We start from the raw sequence: 21,545 nt of genomic DNA, 5'->3' as shown, positions 1-21,545 counted from the left end.
CCTCTGCGCTCCGCTTGGGCGGAACGTCTCGCGAGATATGCGAGTTATCGCGGGAACTGCATTCAAACAGCCCTGGCGCTTACCGGAGAGCCAGCGGCCGGCGTCTGTGTTGTGCGGTAGAGTGAGCGTCACGGACCTGGGTTCCTGAGCTGCAGCGGCAGGGCAAAGGGTAAGGAGAGAGGTCAGGGCAAGGGGCCTGGAGGGAGGTGCGTGTGGGAAGAGGGGCGCTGGGGAGCTGCGTAGGGGGGACTTCTAGGGTGGGGAGAGCAGGGCCTAAGGGAATTGGGGCTCTGAGTCTCCGCCCGGGCTTTTAGCTGGAGCCGCTTCTTCAGCAGAACTCGGTTCCGATAAACCAGCTTCCGAGCCGGTCTCAGTCATCCAGTGGGCCGCCCGGACACCCCCGCGGAGGGTGCATTAATACAGAAAGCCGGGTCCGCTGCCTTGGCCTCCGGGAGATACCGGACGCTGGGTCTGCGCTGTCCTGTACCGTAGCCAGTGGTCACCTGTGGCCTTCCGAATAGAGAAACGCTGTGAATGTAAAATATACACTGGATTTTGAAGTCACACCAAAAAGTGATCTCGTTAATGATCTTTATAATGAGTGCATGTTGAAATGATGATATTTTGGATATGTTGGGTTAAACAGTCAAATTCACCAATATTTACTGTTTTTTAAAAAAATGTGGCTCCTAGAAAATTTTAAAAATCACATCTTGCTCGCATTGCGTTTCTATTGGACAACAGCGCTGCCTCAGTTACGTTTCGGATTCCACCCTAATTACTTTTCACCCATTAGCTCGTTTAATCTTCCCCAAAACCCTATTAGGTAGATGCTATTGCCTTTACTTTATGGATGACAAAGCAAGACATTGAATGAGTTGTCCAGGTTGATGCAGCCAGTGAGAAGTAAACGTAGGGTAAGAATCAGGCAGCCTGAGTCCCTGAGCTCCCTGTTTCCTAAATGCTTTTTACGTGGTACGTTTCTGAGAGGCAGAACAGAAAAGTGGTTAGGAGCACCGGACTTGAAAACTAGATATGGGTTCCCGTCTCACTTGCCCCCGACAACCGTGGGCAAGTTACTTAACCTTTCCTTGCCTCAGTTTGCACATGTGTAAAGTGGAGGAGAAACCTTTTATTTCATAGGGTTGTTGAGAGGATTAAATAAGATGATGTATGCAAAGCACCAAACACAAAGTCTGGCACGTATTAGCTGTAGTTGTTACTCAGCCCTAGCTACCTTTCTCTACAGATTGATAAGTTAACTCTTACACATCCATTATACCTGTTGAAAAGTGACTTCCTCAGGGAAATCTTTCCTGTCTGTATTCCCTTTTACCCTGCCCCCACCCACACCACTACGTAGATTAAGATGACTCCCTTGTGTTATAAGCTCAGATAGCACCACACATCACTCCCTTTTGCACATATCACACTTGTAACTTTACATTTCAGTTATTTGATTTAATGTCTTTGCACTAATAGACTGTAAGATTCAAGAAGGCAGGGATATTGTCTAGTTTTGGGGGCCACCACTGTGCCCACAGCAATAAGACAATACCCGAGACATAGTAGAAATTCCAGCAAATCTCTTGAATGAATGAGAGCTGTTTTTGGCTTCTATGGATATTGCTGGCTGGGATGTCTTGAGGCTAGCTCCATTTCTTTCTTTGGTAAATGTTGATGACAGTAGTACTTAACTTAGGCCCATCAAGGGAATTAAATGCAACAGTGCATTTGAAACACTCTGCCTGGCAAATGGCAAATCCTTAGCAAATACAAATTATTATTAACAGTGCAACAAATTAGTGGCTGGCCCCATCATGTACAAGCTTTGGAAAGGTCTGGCATTTTAGAGCAGTGACAGCCAGTCCTGGCTGTAAAAAGGATTTTTTTTTCTTTTTTCTTTTTTTTTTCCTCTTCTAAACCCCTATATTTCCTCCTTAATCTTCATTTTCAGTTAAAGACCTTGCTTCCTAATTTACTGATAAATTGAAGCAATTAGAAGGGCACTCCAACATACAGTATCTAACTACTTACCAGTGTCTTTACCCGTATGCTTTACTTTCCCTTACTTTATATGAAATATTCATGCTACTGTCCAAAAAAGCCCCTGCACATTTAGATACCATACTTTTTATTCATCACTCCAATAGTTCTCCATGTCTTCTGTATCATTAGTGTTTCTTCTCTCCTGGATCTATCCCATAGCATACAAACATGCTGTTATTTTTTCTTAAAAATTTGTTCATCTTAAACAAACAAAAACTTGACCTTACTTCCTCTCCAGCTACTGCCCCATTTATATCTACTCTTCTTCGCAACAAAACTATACTTGCTGTCTCCTGTTCTACCATTCTCTGTCTAACCCATTCTAATCAGGCTTTTGCCCCCATCTTCCCACCAAAACTGCTGTTAGGGTGTTCTCCTAATTGTGAATTTTTTACTTCTCTTTCACACATGCTACATTGCATTTGTCAGAAAATTATGTTGGCTTTTACTTTCAAAATATATGCAGAATCTGACCGTTTCTCATCACCTCCTGTGCAGACACGCTGACATGAGTGATCATCCCACCTGGTCTTTCTGCTTCCAACTTGTTCTCCTCCAAAATGTTCAGCGTATCAGCCAATATGATCCTTTTGAATGTATCATATCCCTACGTCAAACTTTTTAGTGACTCTGCGTTTCACCCAGACTAGAAGCCAAAGTTTATTTACAATGGCCTGATTTCCCTAGTCTCCTCTTTTATCTGTATACTGTAGTTTGTCCATTCTTTGGGCTTCCTTCCACCTTTAGGGCTACCCCCCTGCCTGGAACATTCTTTCCCTAAATAGTACATGGCTAATTCTCTTATCCTCTGCAAGGCTTTGCTTTGAAGTATCTGAGGGGCTCCTCACTCAACAATGCCCCCACCTCTTCCAAGTTCACTTATCCTATTATATATATACTTTTCCACTTCTACTTCCTAATGCATTTATTTATTATATTATTATTCTTGCATATCTTCTCCCAGAAGATAAGTTTCATGAAAGAAGAGCTTTTTTTCTTTTGGTCCATTTGACCTCTGATGTATCTGAAGTGCCCAGAATAGGGCCCAGCACACAAGGCATTCAAGAAATATTTGTTGAGTGAATGGCTGCATTGAATGGAGACATGGGAGAATACCTTAATAATGGCTTGTTGCTTTTTGAAGGCAAAGCTGAGTTTAAGTCTAGCCTAAGAACCTGGAACCAATTTGGACAGGATGATGAGTGAGGTTGAATTAAAGTGGAATGTTTCTATATATAATGTTTAAGTCCTTACTTAAAAATGTAAAATGAAACCAATGTTCTTTAATTACTCTGAACACGGTTTGTTTTGCATGGCTTTTTATGGATAACTAGGAAAATGCTAGTGAGTCTGTTTTCAATAAAGCACATTTAATGTGGCAGATTTAATGTGTTCAGGAAGTTAACGCTGTTGTGAAAAATTGTGGACATGCTAGTCCTTATGAATCTTATTCAAAGCTGCCTTTTTATGTTTCAAGTTGCAGTTATGCTACTATAAAGTTTCTTGATTTCTGCAGTTCTCTTAACTTGGTTACCTATATAGTGATATGAGACCCACCCACCCTACCTTAGCATTTAAGGAAGCTTAGTACACAAAACTGAACAGTTTCCTGATACTGCATTACTTAGAAGCAAAATTAAATGTATTCATTCTTTTCTGCTCTGTTTGAGTTGGTCTCAAATCAGGTAGCAAAATAGTCAGACCTTGCTCTTAGAACAAGAATGCAAATTTGACTGTTTAAAAGTAGGGAAGAAAATCTTTAATACTATGTTTTTATATGGTATTGGTTTTACACACACATATATATATGTATATGTGTGTGTATATATAAATATAACACGTATATTCACACACACACCTTTTATTGATACGGAGTTTTTTGTTTAAGCTTAAGTACTTTGGTTTCCTCTATTTACAGTAGATAGGAAAAAATCATGGAGGCAGATATAATAGCAGATCTTCGATGCAAGCTCAAAGAGGTTGAAGAAGAGCGACTAAAAGCTGCACAGTATGGTTTACAACTAGTGGAGAGCCAAAGTGAACTGCAGGATCAATTGGATAAATGCCGTAATGAAATGATGACCGTGACTGAGGTAGGGGTCTGTAGACTTCTCTGTTTCTAAGCATGTGCTTAGCCGTTGAGGATTTGCATTGTCTAGCAGTGATTAATATTATTTTTCTTTTCTGAAGATTTCAGGCTTAGTTCCCACCCCATCCCCATCAAAGGGAAATGAACTAAGTGAATTTCTAATATTCTTTCTGACTTGATGTGTTCTGAGTTTGAAAAATTAAGTTATGATCAGTTTCTTTACCACATCTTGGACTTTAGATTTTGTTTTGTCTGCACTCTTATCTGATGACCTAATTTGTTTTGTAGCTTTCAATAACATCTAAGATGCCCCATGACACTATGCCAAGTCCTTAGTTCTCCCCTAAAGTCTAGACTTGTGTATTCAGTTGCCCACTAATGGACATCTCAAACTTAACATAAACAGACAAAATAGCTGATCATCTGTCCAGTAACCAAACATGCTCTTGCAAAATTCTTTTCCTTAGTAAAAGTAGTAACATTCATCTAGTTACTTGAGCCAAAAATCTAGGAGCTTTTCTCAATATCTTTCTGTCCCTTATTTCTCACCTTTAATCCATTAAGCTCTAAGAACTTAACCTACAAAACATGCGTCTGTGCTACCACCACTCTAGTTCAGACCACTGTCATCTCTCCCTTAGAGTACTACACTGCTGTAGCTTTCTGACCAGGTTGCCTGCTTCCTGCACTGCCATTCATACTGTTCATTCTTCACACATCAGCCATGTGGTCATTGAAGAATATACAAAAGGTGATGTCACAGCCTGCAGAGAGCATAAAGCAACTTCCAATTATATTTACAACAAAATCTGAGCTCCTTACCTGGGCTTGTTGATCCCCATGGTCTCATCTCAAAGCTACTTTCCCTTGTTCTTAGCTATACGCATCCTGCCTCATGGGCTTTACAGGAGCTGTTGCCTCCACCTGAGTTTTTCATTCCCCACTGTCGTGGAGAGACATGACATGAGAGAAGAATTTTGTCTGTCTTAATTCATTGCTGTATCTCTGATATCTAGCGCACATTTATTGAAAGAATGAATAAATCAGATTTATTTAGTAAATGCTCAGTAACATATATAAACTTTAATCTCAAAATGTAAATGTAGCAGATAATTTTTTTTCCCCCAGCAGAGATTACTTGACACGTTGACAGCCATAGAGCACTTTTTACTTCCTTGGCAGGGCATAGGAGCAATTACCATATCCCTAACCTGAACTTTAATGTACTCTCAAAATACACCTCAAGGTTTTTTTAAGATTCATATTAATTGCATATTTCTAAAACGGATATTAACTGGATGCAGTTATTCTAGATTTAACGTGGTTATGAGAAAGCAGCAAATGTGTGAAACAGGAATAATTCAGTTGAAGGTGAAAACTGTGTAGTGACTAAATTATTTTTATGTAATTATAATTGAATCTTTTTAGAATTATGAACAAGAAAAATATACTCTTCAGAGAGAAGTTGAGCTCAAGAGTCGGATGTTAGAAAGTCTGAGCTCTGAATTTGAAGCTATCAAACAGCAACAAAAAATGCAGCTGGAGAAATTAGAAGAACAGCTGAGCAGAAGCCATGGACAGGAAGTGAATGAACTGAAAAATAAGGTTTGTCTAGCTGTGTATTTTAGAGCAGAAATATTTCATGCTTGTGAACTTTACGTAAAGTAAGATTTTCTTAGTACTGTCTTTGCAAAATAGCTGGGATCAAAGGCTTCATCATCTTAATGTTGGGAGTGGGAGCACTGAGAAACGAGAATTTACCTAGGAGACTTGTATAAATAACATTCTGCTAATTAAGTAGAACTATTTAATTTTAGTACTTGAATATTTGTTGAGGAGTTTTAGTTTGGTGACTAGCATGACTTCCTGATAGTGCTTAGTATATCAGTCCCTTTTCAGGAAGACTAGTTCCCTAGCCTTCACTGCAACTAGTGGTACACTTTGTAATTCCATAAAAGAAACCAATAGTTTCTTGTACATTAACGTACATTAGAATTGATACTTTATAGTTTGTTTATTGAAGATAAGCCACTACCTATGATCCCGTTCTTACACAACTCCATCAGGGGGGTACCATTTGTATCTCCATAAACAGATGAAGGAAACAATGTTCAAACAGACTGAGTAAAGTTGGACTAGATTATAGAGTAGAAATCTCAGAATTTGAACTGAGGCTATCTGATTTCAAAGAGTGTGTCACAGTACTTAGTCCAGTGACACATTTTACTGGCTCCATTTCAAGCACAAATACAAAACAAACACTTGTTCAGTGATTGTCTGTTCCCTTTTGGCACCCTCATCAAACCAGCACCTTCAGGTTACTTGTAATGAATCCCGAACTTTAATCATGGCTTCCCTTTGTAAAGAGTCCATACTTTGCAGACCCTTCTCTACCAAAACTTGCCTGACTTTTTTCTGTTGTCTCAGAAGTTTTTTAATTTTTACTGTTCCATGTAGCATCGTTTTTAAGATTTTTGCATACCTGTACCACCTGTACTGTTCATTAGTTTCTCATTAAATTGACTCTCTTTTTAAATGTTCTCTCATTTTAAGTAATGTTATCAGTGAAATTATGTTTGAGCTGGTTATGTTTTTTCCTAATAATGCAATTCTTAGTTTTCCAAGATTTGAAGCTATGACATTTTAGGAAAAGTAGTTAAGTAATTTTGTTCAGCTTGACTGTCTTCCAAAATAGTTATCCTGCAGGTACCAGAACAATTTGTACTGTATCTGTGTTCTGATGACCTTCGTTACCTTTTGATTTATGAGACTGTGATTTTTTTTTTTTAACTCTAGTTAGAAAAACTGAAAGCTGAATTAGATGAAGCTAGGCTTAGTGAAAAGCAGCTGAAGCACAAAGTGGATCATCAAAAGGAACTCCTCTCTTGTAAATCGGAGGAAATGCGAATAATGTCTGAACGTGTACACGAAAGCATGTCTTCAGAGATGCTCACTCTTCAGATTGAGCTGACTGAAGTAGAAAGTATGAAGGTAATTTTTGTGGCATGTGTGTTCTCAGGTTTCCTTTTTTTTCCCTCGTATTTTTTTTTACATATTTTTGTAATAATCCTTATGCGCTAATTTTAAGTCTGAAATATTTTTTAGCCTAAGTTTGATCTAATTAGAAAATGTTTTACAGAGTTTTGAGGTGGATTACTTCATATATAATAAGGCTTTAGATTACATGATTAGGTAAGGCAGACTTTACTTTTAGATTAATAAAACCTCTGGAAGAATTTAGAGACATTTATTCTGATCCTAGTTGGATCACAAAAGCCCAATATAAAAAGTTGGTCCCATGGAAGTTGATATATAGATGTAGTTTTTATCAGTGTAGGCTGAAGTTAATTAAAAACTAAAGCCTTAAATTCATAGAAAAGAAAGACAGTGTCGAGAGCCTTTTATTTGATTCCCTGCTGGAAAATTTAGTAATTTTTATTATTTTATTATGTATCGTCGAACCTTTTACTAATTCTTTAGGTTTAGTTTGGGGTGATAACCACTGCTGATGGATAAACTGAGCAACTGCTAAATGAAGGATTAATCAAGAGAGTTTTTTCTTTTTCATTTCCTGTTGAATAGACCACCCTCCAAGAAGAAGTGAATGAGCTACAGTACAGACAAGAACAACTAGAGCTTCTCAGTACTAATCTGATGCGCCAGGTAGACCGGCTTAAAGAAGAAAAAGAGGAGCGAGAGAAAGAAGCAGTTTCTTACTATAATGCCTTAGAGGTATTATGATTACAGTAAGATCGTATTTTCTAATTTATAATAGGTAATTTTGTTGCTAATCTAACTTCTGTTAGCTAAATTGTGTTCTTATGAATTTAGAAAGCTCGTGTAGCAAATCAGGATCTTCAGGTGCAGTTAGACCAGGCACTTCAGCAAGCCTTGGACCCTAACAGTAAAGGCAACTCCTTGTTTGCAGAGGTACTTACAAATATTCCATTGATTAAATTGGCATTTTGCTTAATAAAAGCATAATTAAACATTTAATATTTTCTAGGTGGAGGATCGAAGGGCAGCAATGGAACGTCAGCTTATCAGCATGAAAGTCAAGTACCAGTCACTAAAGAAGCAAAATGCATTTAATAGGGAGCAGATGCAAAGAATGAAGGTATAGAATTATTATGATCAAAGATTTATTAAACCTATTTTGTATCAGCATTCCATATCAAAGAAAGCATCTTTTCCTTCAAGGAATATACTTAAATAATTATTTCTAGAACTCTGTGATTTTAGAAAAATATATTTTTAAATTGAGTAAAAGATCCCTTTGTGTTTTATTTAAAAAATTAATCCTGTATAAATTTAGTAATAGTGTACTTAGCATCCATTGATTGAGTTTTCAATTGTTACTAGCCTTGCCAGAGAGATACAAATCTTTCTCTGTGGAGTGGGAAGAAACAAGAATTTAAAGTTTTGGTTTCCTGCTGTTGGCCTGGTTTCTTTCTAAGACTATCCCTAAGGTTTCCACTTCAACTAAAACTAGCTGTCTCACCATTCTTCAGTTCTCCCACAGAGGCTCATTTATAGAGTGAAATTTGGATTTCCTTTCCTTGCAGTTCCTCTAGTCGAGCATATAAGCCCTTTTAATTTTAAAGGTTTGTTGGGCATCATTTTAGTCAAACAGCTGGTAACAGGAAAGCATCTGCAAGTTAGAAGGATTTCAGTATTGTACCAGCCCATAGAATCCGGATGCCAGATCTGTTACGCCTAACTCTCCTACGATGGTAACTAGAAGTCTGGAAGGCTTCCTGCCTCTTATTCAGGATGATGAGATTTCCCAAGGAAATAGGAAGGGGTCAGTGATTAAACTTTGGCATTAGATGAACTTGGGATTGAAACCTAGTTCTGTGACTTTTTAGCTGTGTGACCTGGGACAAGTATTTTTACTTTTCAGAGCATCAGTCACCTCATCTGGGAAACAGAGACGATAGAACCTACCTCTTAGAGTAGTGAAGTGTTTACATGGTGCCTGCCAAATAAGGAAGTGCCAGCTTACTCAACAGTAGCTGTAGCTTTTACTTCTAAGGATTTAGACTCTGCTATCTGGTTTACTGAGGCTCTCCCCTGTCTGGGAGTGATTTCTTTGTAAATGTTCTCACATTTGCTCATTGTTTTCTTTTTGTATTTGTTGGGCTACTGTTACTAATCCCTCAACGTTCCCATGATATCCCAGACTGTCGTTAAGACGCAAGTAGTGTTCTGAATCTTAGGCTGAATGTGTCTGGCCTCCAGTTTGAAGTAAGAACAAAAAGTGGATCTTCAAAGTGTTAAAAATCACCTTTCTCTCTTCCTTGTAACCATACCTGCAACCTCCTGTCATTGCTTGCTTTACTCATTACTTTAAGCTAATTGACAGTTTTCGGAACTCCAGAAATTTCCAAGGGCAGAAAGGAATGCTAAGGTTTAGATTTTAGTTAATTTCCTGCTGATGGCTGTGCAACTCCAAGTTTAGGTGGAGTTATAATTAGGTAAGTTGTTTGCTATTCTTAAAAAATAAATTTATACTTACATTGATGTTTGCCTCAGTATTCTTAGATTGCCTTTTTTAACTTTTGCTTTCCATCCTTGTCCTTTGTGAATCTCATATTTGTGAATGTGAGTAGCTTAATAATTTCCCCCACTTAGTACTAATGGAGTTAATTACCTTTTGAGAAACCCCCTCAGACCCCTAATGAGAGTGCACATGATGAGTCAAGTACAGCATTCGGCCAGACCATTTCATTTAGTGGTTTCTTTACCACGAAAGTGATGTGCTTCCAGACCACAGCCGCTCAGTTCAGTTATGTTTCACAGGAGTACAAGTAATTGCTATGGACTTCAGATACCACTCATAGTTAGTCAAAATAAGTACTAAAAAGTTATGTCTATAACTAGATTTATTGATAGAAATGTTTTCAAATTATTAGATTATTAGACTCGAAATAGCTAATTAGCTTCTAAAATGAGGTCAAAGTAATATAGTACGAAATATGAATTGTATCAAAAATATGGTTATCAGAATCTTCCTCTCCCCCACTCAATTTTCTGGGGGAGGGATTTTTTTTTTCTAGTTACAAATTGCCACACTACTACAAATGAAAGGGTCTCAAACTGAATTTGAACAACAGGAACGGTTGCTTGCCATGTTGGAGCAGAAGAATGGTGAAATTAAACATCTTTTAGGTGAAATTAGGAATCTGGAGAAATTTAAGGTATGTGTAAACACTTTGAAGAAAGGCGGCCAAATTTTGGTTTGAATATCTTCATACTTTTAACTTGAATATGTTTCTTTATTATCTAATTAACTTATTGTTTCCATTGAGATTTACCAGTATTTAAATTAATTTTTTTCTTCCAGTTTCTTTCTGCTTTTCAGTGTTTTAGACTGTTGCTCTTTTTAACAGATAGGTCCCCCCACATTTGTCGTTGTAAATTTTAACTGAGTGCCCATATCTTTAGTGTACAACTCAGTGAGTTGTACATACATAATTTCCACCCAGCTCAAGATACGGAGTACTTCTGGCACTCCAGAAAAGCTCTGCCATGTCCCTTTTAAGTGAGTACTCCCACCTTCAAACTTTGTATCAGTTTTACATGTACAGTACTCTTGAACTTTATATAAATGGAATCATTCATTACATGTACTCTTTTGTTTCTGTCTTCCATTCAACATTACGTCAATGAGATCTGTTCCTTCTGTTGTGTGTTACAAGTAGTTGATTATTTTTCAGGGCTCTCCACCTCCATTGTTTAATGGATGCACAGTAACATTTTTGTCACATTGTTCAGTGTTGTGCGGCAACTGGGATTCATAGAAGTGTTTAATAAACTAGTTAAAATTTTTGTAAAATAAATTCAAACTCCCAGAAAAGTTGTAAAATTATTTCTGTATGTCCTTCATCCAGATTCCCCAACTGTCATCTTCACATTTGCTTTATTATTTTCTCTCACTCTGCCACGTGTGTACATTTTTATCTTAAACAGAATAAGTTGCAAACCAGATATCCTTTATCCTCAGGTTGTATCTCTGTTGAAGTTCAGTTTTTTATGTAACCACAGTGCAATGATCAAAATCAAGAAATTAACACTGATACATAGTATTAGCTAAGCTCTCTTTTACTTTACTAAACAATCACCACCAATGTCCTTTTTGCAAAGCAAAACTACCCCAAATGCTTTCCTTTCTCAGGTCCAGTCAGTGATCATATGTTGTATTTAATTGTCAAGTCTTCTTAGTCTCCCTTATTCTGGAACAATTCCTCAGCCTTTATCTTTTATGACCTTGACATTTTTGAAGAGTACAGCCAGTTACTTTGTAGATTGTCTCTCATTTTGGGTGTGTGTGATGTGATGAGATTCACACTAAGTATTTTTGACAGGAATGCTATAGGAGTATTACTGTATTCTCAGTGTGTCACACCAAGTGGCACATGATATCCATTTGTGCTATTAATGGTGATACTAACCTCGATTGCTTGGTTATGGTTATGCCTCCCAGGTTTCTCCACTGCACAGTTATGATTTTTCTTTTTGTAATTAATTAGTATCTTATGGGGAGGTACTTAGACCAAGTATATGTCTATTTCTCCTTATACGTGAACATCCAGTGATGATTCTTGCCTGAAACAGATATTACTATGATGATTGCCAAATGGTAATTTCTTAGAAGAATAATAAAGGGATTGAAACAAAGAACTTTTCCTTCCCACTTATTCATTTATTTATTTAAGTACAGCCTCATGAATCCTTATTTTATCCTATGGATTATAGCCCATAACTTCTTTATTTACTCTGATTGTCCCAGATTTGGCCAGTAGGAGTGCTTCCTTACTCTGGCACAATATATTCCTGGCTCACCTGCCCCAGCCCTGGAATCAGCATTTCTCCAAGGAGCACAGGTTCCTTTAAGTGGAGAACGGCACTTAGAAACCAAGACCTGGGCACTAGATGTGCTTATTTCTACTGGAACGTCATCACTTCTAGACCCTCTCAGCAGACGGAACTAGGAGTGTTTCTGTGTATATTTAATATATTTATGTATGTGTTGTGTACATACTTATGAGTGTTTTGTGTGTGTATTTAGGTTTGTGTGAGTATATTTATTCACATAACCATACACATAAACATAAAAATACTTTGATCTCATACTGATAACTCCACTTTGAGTCTAATATCACAGGGTTCATTGCCTACCCCATTTTTCCAACAGTGAAAGACGTGGCTCTTAACGTCCTCAATATATTTACTTATTTACTCAGTGTTAGAATACATACAGTTCTGGAATTATCCTGTTCACTAAAGTTCAGGGTGTTTGCTTTTTTTTTTTTTAGCCTAAGAGTGTATAGTCAAAATGCTGTGTTCTAAAGTTACTCGGGGTTTTTTTACCCCTCTTCCCTTACCCTCTTTGGTACAAGTATATTATTGGTCTGAAATGCAGTTAGGTTTGTTTCTGTTTCATTTTGTTACCCTCCATCCATCCTTGTTGAATTTATTTACTTATTTTCAGCATGTGAAACATTAACATGATGCTAAGAGTCAGAAGTATAAAGAAGGTATACTCAGAGAAGTGTCTGCCTCCCCCATCCCTTCTACCCTGTTTCCACCCCTCCCTCTTTAAGTAGCCAGTTTCACTTGTTTTCTGGTTTACTTGTGCCATGTTTCTTTTTGCAAAAAGAGCAGCTTTATTTTCTCTCTCTCTCTTTTTTTTTTTTTGGACAAAATGAAGCATAACATATTCTTTCACATTTTCCTTTTTTCATTTAACTTTAACCTGGAAATCACTTCCTCTCAGTTTAGAGAGGTCGTCCTAATACTTATTAACAGCACAGGGAATTCCATCGTGTGCATTCTCATACTTCGTCCTGTGTCTGGGTATTTAGATTATTTTCAGTATTTTGCAAGTATACACAGTGCTACAAAGCTCATTTTGCATATATATGCATTTTCTTATTGTTGTAGAGGTATCATCAGGGATAATTCCTACAGTGCAGTTGCTGGGTTAAAAGTAAATGCATATGTAGTCTTCTTAGGCGTTCCCAAACTCCTCCACACGTCTTGTCCCAATTTGCATTCCCACCGGCAGCGTGTCCTAGTGCTCGTTTCTCCTTAGCCTCACCAATAGAGTGTGTTGTCTCCGACAATTTTTGCCTGTCTGATAGATGAGAAATGGTATCTCAGTGTAGTTTTAATTTATATTTCTGTAATAATGAGTGAGTTTGAACATGTTTTCATAGGTGTAGTTATTTGTGTGTGTGTATGTATAGAGAAATTAACCCATGTTTTCTACTAGTATTTGTATGGTTTCACTTTTTACATTTAGAGACCTGATCTCTACTGAAGTTTATTCTTGTGTGTAGTGTGAGGTAGAAATCTAATTTTATCTTTTCCAAATAACTAGCCAGTTGTCCCCGCATCACATTAAAAAGTCAATCTTGGTTGCAGTGTTTTAAAATGACACCTTTATCATATAGCAAATTTCCATTTACACCTGAGTCTATTTCTGGATTTTCATTCTATTCCGTTGGTCTGCTTATCTGCACATCAGTACCACACTTTTCATTTTAGAGGTTTTATCATATGTTTTGTCTATTAGGGCTATTCTCTCACCATAGCTTCTCTTTCTCAGAATTTTCCTGGTTATTCTTGCATGTTTGTTTTTCCCTATGAACATCTTGTCTAGCTCCAAAAAAGTTTGTTGGTATTTTTATTAGGATTGTATTAAATTTATAAATTAACTTAGGGAACACAGATATCTTCCCACTAACTAAAGAACCAATTAAAGTTTACAAATGGCAAATTTTTTAAATGTTAATAACCTCTTAGGCATTCTAAATTGTAGCCATTTATGTATCATAAAATTTTAAGTTTATGTAACTTTATTTCTTTCTCTTGTAAGAACTGTGGAAAGACTGCAGTTTTGGTTAAATTTGTAAAGCATTAATTGGCAGGTGTATTTGGCTCCTCAGTGGACTCAGCACTGTACTTTCAAAATTATGACATTAAGTTAGGGGCTTTGAATGGCAACCTCTGAAATTGTTTACACATTTCTAAGCAGATTTACGTTTTTTTCCCCTAGAGAAATTGTATAGAGATTCCATCAGAATCTCAGAAGATTAGGCACCAAAAATAACTGTAAGAATCTCCACTCTTTTTCATATTTTTGTAATTTATGGATTTGTCATAAAGGCCAGAATTAAACCCAGAGTATTTATTTCTTCCATTTTAAAAGCCAGGAGAGAGAAACCAGGGGATTGGGTGTGGTAACAGGCATAGGCTTTGGAGACAGATCTGCATTCAGATTCTCTCTTCTCAGTTTACTTGCCTGCAGCACCTCGAGCCAGTTCCCCCGTGTAAGAGAGGGATGCTCATTCTCGTACCTACTTTAGAAGGTAAATGAGTTAAGTGGCTAGGGCTTAGCACAGTGCCTGCCAGATGATAAGCATTCAGTAAGTGGTAGATGATATTATTAATAAACCTTAACACTCACCTAATTTGTTATTTATTTTAACTAATAAGAATTGTTGTTCTCTTTAGAGTTTATATGAAAGTATGGAATCTAAGCCTTCAGCCAACTCTGGTGCTCTGGAAGATGACACCTATTACACAGATTTACTTCAGATAAAGCTTGACAACTTAAAGTAAGTGTTAGGTGCCTGGGAAGATGGAGGCTCTTTTGACTTGCGTCTAGTAAGTAGTAGTAGTGACTACAAATTTAAAAATGCCAAATTTTGGTTTAAAATTGCCAAAAGAAAATTGTAGAAAAGAAGGCAGCAAAAATACCTCTGTGCAGCAAATGAGTTTTATTCAAGATATAATTAGTGCTGGTTATTGAAGAAAAATACTTGCAGTGAATAATTAAATGTTTTAATTCTTTGTGTTTAGCTTTTTACATTGGTAAGTGAAAAGAACTTTAGTATGTTCTTACAATCTAATAAGTTTGTCAAGAATAAATAACATGTAATTTAAAATTCAAAGGAATTTATTTATGCATGCATAAATGTGGAAAGAATGTTTCCTCCATTTGTCAGTTTCCTTTGAAGAGTGCATGAGATTTTTTATTTGAAACTGCTATTGTTAAAACTTACTATGTTTAGTGTTTCTTTATTACTAAAAATTCCAAGGAAGTGTATTTTACTGAGTTCAAATATAAAAAAATGTGCACTAATAACTACACTTACTTATTTCATGTATTATTTTAATATTCCTTTTTTAAAAATTAATATAGCAAAGAAAATGAAAGCACTAAAGGTGAATTGTCCATCCAGAGAATGAAAGCATTATTTGAGAGCCAGCGGGCTCTGGATATTGAGCGAAAACTTTTTGCAAATGAAAGGTGCCTCCAGCTTTCCCAAAGTGAAAATATGAAATTGAGAGCTAAACTAGATGAGTTAAAACTGAAGTATGAGCCTGAAGGTATGTCTGCCTCATGTATTTTGTCTTTTATACCATGAGAAGCTCCAAGAGATCTTTTTTGTTATTGTTGTTCAGCTTTATGCAGATCACATTACAAACTAATTTGCAGCTATGTATCTATATTTAATAAAACAAATTTATTGATACAAAATGTGTAGGAAAATTCAAAGCGAACTGCGTCCTGGGTGTGCATGAATACAATGGGTACTCTTTGGATGTCTATAGGAGAACCTTGCCATTTGAGACTTCTCCACTGAAGCATGCAGCATCTTATGTATACCGAAGAGTTCAGTTTTGTTGAGGCAACTAATGTTTGGGAGCTATGTTAGTTAATACTAATGTTTGTAGAAAACCTAAAAATAACGGAGACTTAAACAAGATAGGTATTTATTTCTCCCCCTGAAAAAAGCCTGGAGGAGGCATTCTAGGACTGGTCAGTGTCAGGATCTAAGCTTCTTTTGCAGTGTTCATCAACCTGTATCTCCTTGAGCAGAATTTAGTCACTTGGCCTTTCCTGCCCACAGGAAAAGCAGAGAAATTCAGTCTTGATTCTCAGGGCCCATGTTCTCAACTATTAAGTCTTTGGGGTCCTATTATTAAGCAACAGCAGGACAGATACTAGAGGATAGCTGTCAAGTCTAATCACCAAGAGAATTGCCTAACCATACAGGCTCTGCATAGTATGTACACTTTTAAACAGTGATTTTACAGTATGTAAATTAAAAAATGAAAGGCCAGAAGTAAAAGAACTTAAGAATCTGATGATTCTTAGAACAAAAAAAAAAGTGTTACATATTTTAGGTTATAGATTTTCAGCCAGTTTTTGCCCCTACACTGTTCACCTCTCTCTCTCTTCATTATTACTTCAGTGATTCTGGAGTGATTTTCAACAGTAGTGGGAAGGTTGTCAGCAATAATAAGGTTTTTTTTTTTAATAGTTTAAAAGGGCTTCTCTTTTCCTCATCCTTTTTCTCTTCCCTGATTAATAGCCCGTCCTATTAAGAATTATCCATTATGAATTTAAAAGGCCTGCTGAACTGAACACAGCAAATAGGAGAAAGTACAGTGAATCTGGAGGATGTGGGTTTCAAAGGAGCAGGGCAAGAGACAGGGGAAATAACGATTTTAAAACAGCAGTGTAGAGCAAGAACACCAGTCCCACATTCAGCCATGGTTTCTCCAACTTCACTAATATTTTGATTTTGAAAATGAAAGACACATTGGTATGGGGATTCGGGAAAGGTTTTAGAACGGTTAATTCAGTGACTGTGTATGTGGACCTGCATGGGGGGTGGAATGATGTTATGTTAGGCAGTGAGGACAGAAGTCTACTGCAGCAGTCTGCAGTGAGACGTAATAGGTTTGAACTGGGGAGATATCCATGATAGAAGGACTCAGATTTTGAATATATTTTGTGGGTGGGGCTAATAGGCACAAATTACCATATTCAGAAAATTCAGCCTCTTTTCATTTGCTCCTTATAGCCCACAATATTGAGTCTTCACTAGATGGGTGCTTTTAATCCCCATCTTACAGATAAGAAAACAAAGCTCATACTTTGCTCATTCTTAGATTAAATGTGAATGCATACAGTAATTAACACAGTGCTTTGCACTTAGTAGTTGCTCAATAAATGATGACTATTAATATTCAAGATTTTAAAAAAAGAAAGAAAACAAAACTCAGAAGTTAAGTACTTTCCCAGGGTCACCCAGCTGCAGAGTGTTTGTTATTAGCACTAGGATTTGTACCTGGAATCCTTGACTCTTAGCCACTGTATCCTTCCTCATTTCCATGCTGAGATCTTATGAAGCCCCATGCAACTTTATAAAGCACTGGAACAGAACATTTAAGTATTCATTCTTAGAGCCAAATATGTTGAATTCCCAAAGAAATTTTTATAGCCAGATAGACTGGAAAAGATACAGTTAATTAATAGAGTCCATGAAAGAGGAAGGATTGAAGACAATATAATTCAGTAAGGAGATGAGTGGGTTTCAAGGGAATGGAAATGGAAAAAAGGCAAGAAGAATATATATTTACTTGTACCTTATGTTATGTCTTTGATTTATTTACTAGATATATTTTTAATTGTTTTTATTCTCAGAGAAAATTGAAGTGCCTGTACTCAAAAAGAGGCGTGAGGTACTGCCTGTAGATACAGCCACCCCTACCGATGCGTGTGCCAACAGTGCCACTGGAGAAGTTTATAGATTACCACCTCAGAAGGAGGAGGCACACTCCTGTCCTAGCAATTTAGAAGATAACAACTTGCAGTTAGAAAAGACAGTTTCTGTAAACACAGCAGGAGTCATTCTCTCTCCTCACAAGAATCTGCCTGTGGATATTCAGCCAAGGAAGGAAAAGAAATGTGTGAAACTTATAGAAGTTCCAGCTGACTTGGAAATCTTAAGTGAAAGAAGTGGAAACACCCCGAACTCTCCCAGGTCAGTGTCCTCTTTCCTCCCAGGCAACGAGCAGACCTCTCCATCTCTTCTCTATCGCTGCATGAACTGTGCTATCTGTTTCTGTATCTATTTTCTCAGTATTGCATGCAGTATAATTCCCCAATTTCATATGCCTACCTTCCGATTTTCTAAAACTTTAAGAAAGACTAAAATGACTGCAAGGGGAAAGGATGCCTGAATAAGGGAATTATTTTTAAAAGGAACACTTTTCTGTGTCATGAGGCAGAAATACCACAGTCTATAATATCTCTGAATGTTTTGTTGGTTTGAATTAAATGTACCGTTATTTTTTTCCTGGTTCAGGAGGGGCCTTGAGAGGAAAGTTAACGTAGCTCCTAAAAGGGCTTTACATTAATCTAAGAAATTTCAGCCTTCCAGAAAACTTGTTAGGTGTGATTTTTTTTATGGCTTTGAAATTGTTTATCCTAAGCCTTCAAGAATGGGATTTAGTATCTATTTTGACATTTTTAAATATCAAAGGTAATTCATTTTCCATTTATACCCAAACTTCAAAGCCTCTAGTTTTCTGCATATTTAAGTTTGTGACTGAAAGAGGAAGTGTCAGACTGTATGTCTGTAAGAATTAATGTTATAAGGGCCTTATCCCTTAAAAATTAAAATAATAGAGGCCGGAAGGTAAGAGAAAGTGAGTGGAAGGGAAAAGTAGGTCCAGTGGCTGAGGTTAGGTTGGAATTAGAAACAAGTTCTTGATGTGTATAGCAGGACCAAGAGTGAGCAAAAAAGAAGTGAATGAGGAAAATGGAGAAGGTACAAAAAAGATGAAGGATATCTTTATGCAACAGAATGACAGATGTAATTAAAATAAGTAGACATGGGAAAAATTAAGCATATTGATGTGAAAATAGTTAGCTTATATTGTCTGCTACGAAAGGAGATGTTCAAGGTGCTACATCAGTCTTAGATGGCAGGGTACAGAATAAGACATTTTACTACTATTTCATTTTAATTGAAATAGTAAGACATAATCACCTTATGTAAAAGGGCTTTCTCGTATGTTTTATGTGATTTCTTTTCAAGTCTTCAGTGGTACTAAATGTAGTATTCAACAATGTTAACAGCTGTTATTAACAGAAGTCAATTATTTTTCCATCCCTTGAATTTTTGTATATAACATTATAACCTATAAGTCACATAAAGTAAAAGCTTGACATTCTCAAGGAAAAAAGTAACTTTAAATGAATAATATCTTTCTCTCCTTCTCTCTGTCTCTTACACACACACACACACACACACACTTTTCAAATAGTTCTGAATTGAATTCAGCAGGTTTTGCTTGTATATATGTGACCCGTTGTGTAAGTGTGCTTGACCATTGTATATTTCTGGAGGTGGATTTCCAGAATTGATCAGTGCAAACTTTGCTATCTGTGTTGTCTTCATCTCTTTTTCTGCCGTTTTTTTCCTTGATAAAAATTACTCAACTAAATGTATTTAGCTACTTGTTTAACTCAAGTAGCACATTGGAATTTTTTTGTCTTGCTAGATAACAAAAACAAATAAAATACCACAAAATGTTTGTTTTTGTGTGTGTGTGAGTCCATCTGCTAACTTTCCAACCTTTTGCTCTCTGCATGATTAATTTAGACACACAATCTCATGATAATATTGTAATAATAAATACGGGTTTTATTGGGAACTTCACTATTGCATGCTTTATAAACTTAATTTATGCTTTTGCTATAAAACATTTTTATAGGCTCTTTAAACTATCTCTTCACTGTTCATTTTTTCTTGTTATTATTTTGCTAGTTGAAAATCAATTTGAGTTCTTTTTATGAGACAAATAGACATCTATTCATGCAGCCCAGGATTCTTTGTTAAATTTTATCCGCATTTGCCTTTTGTATGTCATGTTAACATTAAAACAGTTCTCTAGCATTCAAATTTTTTTGTTAGGTGTGCTTATCACAAAAGGCACCCTCAGTGTACTTTCTTTAATTTAGGCTTTTCCATGACTGTTCATCAACCTTAAAGATACTTCTTTTGACATTTGAAAAAATTAAAGTCTATTGATATAAAAAGGTTCTTTTGGTGAGGCAGTGTCTTAGTTTTTTTAATGGTATTCGAGTCAACTGTAATTATTTTCCTTGTTACCTAAGAAAAAACTCACCATGTGTCGTCAACAGGACCATTATCCTAGAGGATTGTTTCTTTAGTTTTTCTTAACCACATTTGAATTCAGAGTGGATGCTTTAATGCCTGTAGGTTAGCTGCTGAATCAAGGCTTCAAACAGAAGTTAAAGAAGGGAGTGAAACTACAAGCAAATTGGAAAAAGAAACCTGTAAGAAATCACACCCTATTCTGTACGTGTCTTCCAAATCAACTCCAGAGACCCAGTGCCCTCAGCAGTAACGATCTATCTTTAATGAGAGTAAGGTATCACTTGCCCAAAAGGTTGTTCCAGAACTGAATTGTCTTTATCTGAAGTATGCCATCTTGTAGCTTATTGCTTTCTACTCATTGTGCCAGGAACTGGCATTTTCATGTTCCTTTGATCAAACATTCAAAATCTGTGATTCTAACCAGGAGAGTTCCTTACATGATGACCCTTCATGGAGTTTCTATGAATCACCGTGAATAAACTACTAAGGAAAGTATTATTATAAATCTATTTGTTGCCTTGTATATAGATTTTTAAAGTGATATTAACACATTACCGTCAGAGTCATATATTTGAAAAGAGAACACGTTAACTATTATATTTTCCAGTATACATTTTTATGAACGTAGTTTTTCACTGTGTTGTAAAAATAGAAAACTTGGTTTAAAAATATATTATAACTGGATTTTGTCAGTGTTTAAAGCACATATGTTCATCTCTGTGTTCATATACATGATTTAAATTTCATGTCTCAATTACATGAAAAAATAATTTTGAGATTTTAAATAAAACTGCTATAATTTACCCCCCTTTATTTTCTTACGCTGTATAGATGATAGGATGTTATCAAAGGGAATAAAAGAAGATAAGAGAAACTTTCTAGGGATTCTTAATTCCCTAGAACATCTAATTTTTGTATATATACACATACACACACACATATAATATATATTTTCAATTCTAAACTTTTCAAATAAAGACATTTCCTTTAAATGATTATAGCCTGGTCTATAACTTAATTTTGTGTGTATGTTAAGTGAGTGTATTACTCTAGAGAGAGTGAGAAAAGAGAAGTTTATTCTAAGGAATTGCATTATATGAATATGGAGGCTGACATGTCCAGAATCTACAGAGTAGACTGGCAGGCTGTAGACCCAAAGAAGAGATGATGTCACAGTTCAAGTCCAAAAGCTGTCTGCTGCAGAGATTTCTATTGCTCAGGGAACTTCTCAGTCTTCTGTTTTATCCAGGGCTTCAACTAATTGCATGCATAGGCCCACCCACACTCTGGAGGGAAATCTGCTTTACTCAGAGTCCACAGATCTAAATGTTAGTCTCATCCAAAAACACTCACAGAAGCATCTAGAAAGATGTCAGACCACATATCTAGGCTTTGTGGCTCAGTCAAGTTGACAT

General features: G+C 36.5%; 1 protein-coding gene across 2 annotated transcripts; it reads left to right on the top strand.

Annotated features, from left to right (window-relative positions):
- The first annotated feature begins 70 nt into the window (after nt 1-70).
- Nucleotides 71-20,625, top strand: SPDL1 (spindle apparatus coiled-coil protein 1). 2 transcript variants are annotated; one of them, XM_031689366.2, is made up of 12 exons: nt 71-169; nt 3,968-4,142; nt 5,567-5,743; nt 6,935-7,129; nt 7,721-7,870; nt 7,970-8,068; nt 8,145-8,255; nt 10,198-10,338; nt 14,660-14,763; nt 15,351-15,538; nt 17,646-17,985; nt 20,233-20,625. In XM_031689366.2, exons 2-12 carry the CDS (start codon nt 3,984-3,986, stop codon nt 20,378-20,380), a joined length of 1,812 nt encoding a protein of 603 aa, XP_031545226.1. In that variant the 5' UTR covers nt 71-169; nt 3,968-3,983; the 3' UTR covers nt 20,381-20,625. The 2 variants fall into 2 exon arrangements, with proteins under 2 accessions (XP_031545226.1, XP_015090383.1); XM_015234897.3 differs by lacking the exon at nt 20,233-20,625 and having other exon boundaries at nt 17,646-18,421.
- The last annotated feature ends 920 nt before the right edge of the window (nt 20,626-21,545 follow it).

Source organism: Vicugna pacos, chromosome 22 (assembly GCF_048564905.1).
Source record: "Vicugna pacos chromosome 22, VicPac4, whole genome shotgun sequence".
In the NCBI taxonomy this organism is placed as follows: Eukaryota; Metazoa; Chordata; class Mammalia; order Artiodactyla; family Camelidae; genus Vicugna; species Vicugna pacos.
The sequence above is the reverse complement of the archived record's forward strand: the minus strand, read 5'-3'. Positions and strand labels throughout refer to the sequence as shown.

Bases quoted from the DNA above. Each gene is read 5' to 3' on its own strand.
- SPDL1 (XM_015234897.3), top strand. From the start codon at position 3,984: ATGGAGGCAGATATAATAGCAGATCTTCGATGCAAGCTCAAAGAGGTT. The intron at 8,069-8,144 runs GTACTTACAAAT...AATATTTTCTAG, and splicing joins GCAACTCCTTGTTTGCAGAG to GTGGAGGATCGAAGGGCAGC. The intron at 10,339-14,659 runs GTATGTGTAAAC...TGTTCTCTTTAG, and splicing joins GGAATCTGGAGAAATTTAAG to AGTTTATATGAAAGTATGGA.